The following is an 8,654-nucleotide window of genomic DNA, read 5'->3' as shown; positions in this document are numbered from 1 at the left end:
ACATGCTTTAATTAAAAATACTGAATCTTATTACCTATTACTTATTATTGCCTATTAATATTCTAATCTAACTTTTTATTTATATATTATGATAGCATCTGAAAAATAACTTTAAAATTCATCATTCAATCTGTAAGCTATTAACACAGGCTACCCAAAGCACAATCACAGTAATGGAGGAATCTTAGAGCACATACCCTATTGCAGGCTGTATTTGGCTTGATCAGTGTTTCTCCTCTTTGCAGTTTTCATGCATATTTAACTTGATATTATATAAATTCAATAAAATAGATGATATATTTTTCTATAAATCTGAGCTAAAAATTAATCAGAGAACAAATAAACTATCTCCTTAGATCCACATAGCACGAGGTAGTGAGAATCTGGGGTGAACCCCAGGAAAAGAATATAACACTGCCTATCTTCTATGGCACATTGCCCTCTTTCCTTACTTCATTTAGCTCTGCATTTAACTGTGATGGTCCTGCCTGTGGCACAAGTGGGGACAACATCATGCTATAAGTGTTATTCATTCATAATAACCTACTTAGAAGTTTTGGAAGCAGAGAGGCACTAATTCATAGTAACATTTATGTAATAAGTCCTGTCCCTGAAATGAGGCACACCCAAACCCCCCTCCACATTATACAGCTGATGCCCCTGTTTTAACCCACTGGAGCAGTTTCCTGAGTGCGTGGTATTTTTTTTGCAAAACCTCTTTTAGCAGGATTTTGAAACAGATAACGTGGTGTACATTGCCTTTGGGGTTTGAGACATATTTGTTTCCAGCTGGTTTGGTGACCTATTAGCTGAACATCACTGCTTTTTAGAAATTAACCTGTTTAATTCTTCCCATTTTTAAAGGGTAGAGAACATGGCCATGCGACTGGAAGAAGTAAATGAGAGAGAGCACTGCATGAAGGCCTCTCTGCAGACCGTTGACATCAGGCTTGCTCAGCTGGAAGACATGATGGGACGAATGGTGACTGCCTTAGAAAAAATGACTGGCATTGAGAGAGGTGAGACGACTAAGATACGATCCAGGACCTCATCCGACTGTACTGATGCAGCCTACATTGTGAGGCAGAGCAGCTTCAACAGTCAGGAAGGAAATGCCTACAAGCTTCAAGAGAGCATTGATCCCACAGGAGAGGAGTCCATGTCCCCAACATCACCTACAATCACACCCCGCATGCGAAGCCACTCCTTCTATGCAACAAATATGAAGGACAAGTGTGGGTTGGAAAAGTTGGAATGCATTTTTAAGGAAAGATCTCCAAGCCTGCATCGGGCAATCAGTTCCCACTCAATTGCAAAAGAAGGAAAGGCTCCATTAGCCCCTACCAGCACTTTGTCAATTGCCCCAGACTCCAGAAGACCTTCATCTTGTATAGACATCTATGTTTCTGCCATGGATGAGATGCATTCTGACACAGAACCTCTCGAGAGCGCCATAAATATTCTTGGTCCTGAAGATGCAGCTCTGCCAGCTCACATAGCCTCTTCTCTTTTAGCTAATAGTACATACATTAGCAGTACACCTGGTGAAAAGATCTCTGGCAGGAGTCTTGATTATGAAGAAACCTCTGGAATAGAAACAAGAGCACTTTCCTCAGACTATTCACAAATCACAGACTGCCAAATCCCATGGGATTCAGACCCTCCCTTGTATCATACTTTAGAGCGATCTAAAAGCAGTCGTTACCTGGCTACAACTCCATTTATTCTGGAGGAAACACCAATTGTGAAATCTCACAGCTTCATGTTCTCTCCTCGAAGCTACTTCAGCAGCCTTGGCGTCCCGGTCAAAACAGCAGAGTACACAAGTATTACAGATTGCATAGACACGAGGTGCGTGAGCGCTCCCCAGGCCATTGCAGAGAGGGCCAGTTTCCCTGGAAGTCTCAGGGGCAAAGTGGAAGACTTGGGAAGCTGCCACCCAGAGAGAGAAGCTGAACTAACACACCCAAGTTCTGATCATGAGGATATTGAGGTCAAAGACAAGAAGGGAATCCCCTTATCTCCTCAAGACAGCAGTGCTGCAACAACTCTGCCCAACAGCATCCCACTTCCAAAAATAGAGCGAGCCAACAGCTACTCTGCAGAGGAGTCCAACATATTGTATGCCCAGCACACACGGAAGAGCTACTCCATCAGCGATAAACTTGACAGACAGAGAAATACAACAGGCCTGCGGAACCCCTTGGAGAGGAGTAAGTCCTCAAGGCCAGAGAGCAGAGGGGACAACCTGTCCATGAGGAGACTGTCCAGAACAGGAGCTTTCTGCAGCTTTGAAAGCAAACACAGCTAGGCTTAGACAAAGCTCACCAGCTGTCTAAGGGACATCTGCTCTTCAGTCTGTTTTTCTTAGCAGAATTTTAAAAAACCCCTCACATCACCCTGTGTCGAGTCCAATTGGCATTAGTCAGCAGTCAAGAGAGCACATTTTCAATCTCAGCATCACCACTGAGGTACTGCATCTTGACCCAGCTGACATTTGCACTTAAGAAAAAAGGGAGGGAGGAAAGCTTTACAAAAACTTCAGTAAACAAGAGGAATAACAAGCCCCATTCATGAAGTCAGAAGAAATAAATGAATAGGTCCAGATACCTGCCTTTTATTAGAGGGCATCCTAAGATCATTTATCATTATTCAAGTTTTTAAGATGCAGGAATTAACTGGCAAAAAAGAGATGTAAAAAGTAGATGTTCCAAATTTCAATCACAACTTCTTTTTCATCTATGTCACCATTGTGATGACTGGTGAAAAGCATTTGTTGTTTCTGTAGGAGCTGGCAGCAAACAAACCTAAAGTCTCCCAAGTCCCTTGCATCCCACACTTGTGGAAATGAAGAAAGATGAACACAATAACAGCTATAAATGTTCACTTGTCTCCTTTTGTATCAACTTCTAGTGCCACAGAAAGTTTATATTTTCAAGAGTGGAAAGGGAAATTAATTGCCTTTTTTACTGCTTAAGTGGAAGAACTTAAATGGAAGAAGAATTTATGTTAAAGTATCAGGTGATTTCCTGTATAAAACAGGCATTCTAGATTCTAGCACAGCTGAGCAAGCTCAGGATGAATGTAATTAAGTGGAATAGTATATATTTATTTTTTTACCACATTTGTCATCAATATGTTGTCTCACTAAATCAAAGGATGTGATGATACAATAAGAACAGGATGATCAGAGCAGAGCATAGTAATAGTGTTCAGTTCTCACTGCTCAGTTTAATTATGTGTATAAATTGGGGAGATTCATCCACCATGCTGCTACCAGGTTCTTCTTGCTGTTTCATTTGAGCTGCCGATTTTTCACATCATCCCCCCACCTAAAAATATACACTTTTTTTTTCATGTGAACATAGCTGTATTTGGACTTTTTAAAGTACAGAAGTTTTATCAAGAAGTCTGAATTCAGATTCATGTAATTAGACTGAAGCTGCTTAAAGGAAAGTATTTTTAGCAGAGGACTGGAAAACACTAGAATTTCTATATGCTTCTAAGGTAAGTGAAAGAACCAAAGTGAAACTGCAAGTGTCTGTAAACATCAAAAGCCATCAGTTGTGAGTAGGCATCCACCGTTCATGAGCGTATCACACAATGACCATTCGTAGTAGGAGAAAGTGTGTCTGAACAGTAGTGCAGTTGATGGGTTTTGGTTGAAGACAGTTGTTACTCCACTGACCCCACCCACATTCCAAGGGTCCACATTGTCAACCAGAGTTTCAAACTTCTCATGAGAAGGTGTACAGTTGTCATAGGTGGAAGGGTATGCAGACGACTGGAAAAGGGTGGAGAAGCATAAACTGCAACTGAAAAAAAAATTCAGATTCCTTTATGAAGGTACAACTTTTAAGCTTTTAAAAAGTTGACACTAGTGCTATTAAAAGTATCTCAACAATTACCAATATCTGTGTAGAACCAGCTCCTTTTTGTTATTAAAAATGAACATTTGTGAGTGGGGTACATATTTCACATTATTTAAATGGGAATAATCTTTCAAAGGCAGCTTTGAGAATACAAGCTGATGTTTTCCCACTGAGTCCTCACCCTGGGAGACTCTGAGCACCATCTGAGGATCGAGTCCAAAAGGCAACTAATCCAGACAGAAAAATAACTATTCAGCCTCAAGAAAAGAGGTAAAGAAGGTGAAAACCTGTCGTTAACAACTCACTGCGTTGGAAGGTTCAGGAAACAAGGAAATGCAGCAAGGGGATGTTAAGAACAATGTGTTTCATACTTCCTGCACCAACGTGTTCCTTGCTTTCTTCTGTTTGATCAGGCTTTCAATGAACTAAACTCCACCAAGACACCGTGTTTATGCAATTGCCTTGCAGCCCATGTGCAGCATTACGGTCACGTGGCGATACCAAGAAAGGTCAGAAACCTTTCTGTGCATTATGAAGCATGCTTGTGGCAGGCTGATTGTTGAACAATAGCAAAATGCCCAAGGGCAAAGGAACTTGTATTTATCAATATGCTTCAAATGTGCCAACCTTCTGTTAGCAGCCTTTTCCTAAGGCTTCTCCAAATCTATCTATCTATCTATGGAGAATAGAGGGGGATATTCTTACTTTGTTTTCTTTGTTACTTTTATGAATGTCTGCTAAAACTGTTGTGGACTCTTTCATCTTCATCGTATTACTGGTCTACTCAAGAGGAATTTCAGATTCATTAGAAATTCCTCGACAGCGTTAGTGAATTAGTTCAAGGCATAGGGCTCTCCTCTGGGGTAGATTTCATTGGTTAGTTTGTCAGGGTAAAGACATTTGCCAAACCCAGAAGCTGTATAAATGTTTAGGATACAGCACCTTATTGATCTGGAGCACACTTTCCAGGTGAAATAAAACAGAACACTTTATTGACCTCTTAAAATTTGCCATTATTTATAAAATGTAAATGCAGATGTTAAAAGTGTGATTGCAGGATGTCAGAACACTACTTTTCCTGAATGTTTCCCATTTATTCTACAATGTGGTGTCTACAGAGTATATTATGATGGATGTTAGACTATTTTATTTTCACCTGGTTTTTACACATTGCATCAAACTGCTCCTTCTTGAATTTGATGATAAAGCACCCATTTCTTGCAATGGGACCAGACTTTCCATTCTCAATACTATGACCATTTAGTGAGATAGAAGTCTCATCATCTATCATCATGTAGCTATAGCATGTGCCATATGACGTATTCTGTATCAAAGGATAGCTTATGAAATAGACACATATATAGTTGTGACATGTGGTAATATTAGTGAACGTTACAGGACAGTTTTAATATCTCATTACATGGTCTTGTTTGTAAATCTGTAACATTCAATAAAATAGCACATGTTGCATCAAACATTAAGTTCCACTATCCAATTATTAGCTTACATATGGAATATGCATTACTGGTCACAGTGTGTAAGTTTGGTATGTTCCACACATTTCTTTGTATAGCTCCACTTAAATGTCTGTATGAGCTGGTGTATGAAGCTCTAATGAGCCACTGTGGGCTACGACAGATGAGTTGTGATGGTGTGAAAGATTAACTGGCATGTTATGCAAAAGATTATAAGATAAATGAACTTTAATAATCTTTTAAAACTCAACTGAGCTTAGCTGTTTGTTTACATATGCTGGTTGACTGAGGAAGCAGTGTGCAGTATTTTATAAATATTTTCCTATAGTAATCCATTCTGTTGTTTCCAGTTTAAGTGATTCTATTCTACAGTTGGGGTATACACTTGTCCTAGGTATTGTATTATAGCACATTATTCTTTCACAATAACAATGTGATATGACTGAAGTAGTTTCTCTTCCTTACAGTCCAGTCTTTTTTTGTGTCAAAGAAAGTGCATGCATTGTTCCATGAGTTTCTTTGGACTGCTAGGAGACTTAACATTTTGCTATTGCCTGCCTGTAAAGATGAATCCAGTTAGGAATGAATTCAAACTTTTGGATGTTTACATTATTTCCATTATTTTTGATCTTTAGCAAAGTAAGTGATTTTTTTATTATTTTTAAAAGACAATTGTATTTTATGAAATTTGAATACTCAACACAAAATGCGAACCTACAGCAGTGCTCAGACATTTGGCTCTTTCTTTTTTTTGGAAGAGATCAGGTGCTACATTATTTTCTTAGCACAAGTGCCAGTTAACAAATGGCAGTGAGAGGAAAATTTGAAAATATAATGAAAAACCAAAACATCCATTCATCTATATACAGAAATCTCTCTGGGTTCCAGACATAGATTACTCTTTTATTTTAGTTTTCCATTTATAGATTTTTTTGGTTAAAAAAAACCAACAAAACTGATTTGTACCTTTTGAGGAAAGGATAGCCTTTTGTCAGGGGATAAATATCTTAGTTAGGTATATTTTTTGTATGAGAAGAAAATGATTTGTTTCTTAGAAACTGTCAGCACATGGAAAATGCAGCTACATGAATAACTGCTCAAAAAAAAAAAGTGCTGGTAGCAGCACACAGCCTTAGTCCAATGACTGCAGTGGGTGCAAGCCAGTATCTGTCCTGAGAGCAGAAGTTATCAAAAGTATTAGAGTGAGCCAGAGAAACAAAATTCTTTGTAAACTCGTGGTGCAGGTTTTCAAAACAAGCATAAATGTCTTGTTATGTTGCTCAGGTTAAACACTGAAGAGGATCTGATAATCGCCCAAAGGGAAAGTGTGAGCTGATTGTTCCTGGATTTCCCTCGGAATGTTTAGCTAGTTTTGATATCTTTCCCCTGCTTAAAAATTATAGTATATTTGCATTTTTGCACAAATACGTATAATTGGTTCAACAAAGGCCACATTTTCAGTTCTGTTGAAAGGTATTACGTATAGATCATCTTCTTCAAAAGAAATAGGTAAGATTCTTAGCATGAATTTTCCCTTCAACCACTTCAGATAAAACAGTCCAAACCAGGATGAGAAGTGAAGCATTGGGGGTGTCTGCTTACCTGGTGAAACCCTTTGCTGCTCTAGATGGAATTCACTGTCCTTGCTGCACATTGGCATAGGAGCAGTAGTATTGGATGCAGAGGGACTTTGTCTCAGCATCCTGTTTATAGCCAGTCATACAGTGAACACGACAGGTCACAGAGGTCATACAGGCTTCTCTTCTCCATGATTGACTACAATTATGGTCTTACCAATCCTGGTACAAATCTGCAGAAAACCCACTGATTTCAGTGGCATACTCCAACTTCTGTCACGAGATGGATTTATTCTGCATTTCTAACTCAATATTACTTTGAGTCATGGCATGTATTACACTAAATAAATCATCTTCAAGTTGGAAGTCTAATAATGGAGCCATTGAGCCAGTCTGGTTGTGAAAGTCTCTGACCTTTTAATTTTTGCTGTATCCTTTCAGATCATTCATAGAGCCACACAATACTTATTTCAAAAGGCTGTTAGGTAAAAAAAAAATTTGATTATTGAATTGCTGCTGTTTCTGCTGCAGGGAAGTGATAACTCTTGTTTATTTTAGTATCTGGGAGGGAGGGGGAAGGGACAGAAGAGGGAATTGAATGTGAAATACAGTTCTATGTCTGCACAAGAGTAAATTGTATTAAGTTGTATCTTTTTCCACCACTGCAGTTGTTGTACATGACAAGAGTCTATTTGCTGCTACTGCTGTCTGGAACAGTGTTTGCAATATTCTATACTAATAGCTATTTAATCGTTTATTATTTGGGCTATCATTTGTAAGTGTATAACAATCATTTATAAAGGGATAAAAATTACTAAAATGTCATTTTAAACTAATTCCTACTAATACAAAGCTTTTCAAGTATGATTTGTCTAAATGTACATAACTAGGGAAAATGGTCCTTTCCAAAGGTCTACTGGATTCACAATGCACTTTTAGACTGTGTTTAGATGCATAATAAAAAGCAGAAGTTGGCAATTACTACAGTAGAACTTTCTGAAATTTCTGTAACAATTGTTTTGCAATAAAAAAAGAGCTGTAGATCAAAACATCTGTTCTTGCTGGAGCATTTATTTATGGTCATTTGCTTTCAAGGCAGTAAAGCAGTGATGCAACAGCAGCTGCTTTTCTCTAAGATCTCTCACTGTTCTAACTTTACATATTTAAAGGAAACCAAACATTTATTCTGTTATGCACAGGCCTTTTGAATGTTGCAATTTATTTCTGCCTCTGAGATCAGGTTTCATTCAGGTGGCCCTTATTCTGGCCAATATCAGAACCAAGACAGAAGTACTTCTCAGTGGGTTTATTTAAAAGGAGGGAATAATTTCTTTGCTTTGTAGCCACCATTCCAGCAAAGGGGGAACATAAGCACTGATTGCAGAGCTGCTCTCAATTGCATGCACATAGCCTGGAAGAAGCGTGCTCCTTTATATGGCAACTGGGTGGTATTGCCTGCTCTTGCAGCCAGAGAAGGTTCATGGAAAAAAAAGGGGGCACCAAGTAATCCACTAGTACCTATGGCCTCCTCTGAACCGGTACCTCACCTTGCTCACAAAAGAAATCATTGTCTCCCTCTTCATGCAGGCACAGCCAGCTCTGATACTTCTTCACAAAATGCTGAAGAAACAGTACTGGCACAAAATCTGCCAAGGTCAGAATCATCTGCCTCCACAAATAAGCCTTCGCTGAGATTATAAAATATTTTAGCTAAATGAAAAAGAAGTACA

At 38.7% G+C, this 8,654-nt stretch overlaps 1 protein-coding gene across 2 annotated transcripts in view; it reads left to right on the top strand.

Annotated features, from left to right (window-relative positions):
• TRPM3 (transient receptor potential cation channel subfamily M member 3) overlaps positions 1–7,975 on the top strand; it is a 142,940-nt gene extending 134,965 nt beyond the window's left edge. For both annotated transcript variants that reach the window (XM_017736449.1, XM_008635367.2), the window contains one exon: positions 865–7,975. In XM_017736449.1, the coding sequence (XP_017591938.1) occupies positions 865–2,311 (1,447 nt within the window). In that variant the 3' untranslated portion in view covers positions 2,312–7,975. The remainder of the gene's footprint in view (positions 1–864) is intronic.
• The last annotated feature ends 679 nt before the right edge of the window (positions 7,976–8,654 follow it).

Source organism: Corvus brachyrhynchos, unplaced genomic scaffold (assembly GCF_000691975.1).
Source record: "Corvus brachyrhynchos isolate BGI_N302 unplaced genomic scaffold, ASM69197v1 scaffold716, whole genome shotgun sequence".
Classification (NCBI taxonomy): domain Eukaryota; kingdom Metazoa; phylum Chordata; class Aves; order Passeriformes; family Corvidae; genus Corvus; species Corvus brachyrhynchos.
Note: the sequence above shows the minus strand (reverse complement) of the source record. Positions and strands in the feature narration are given on the sequence as shown.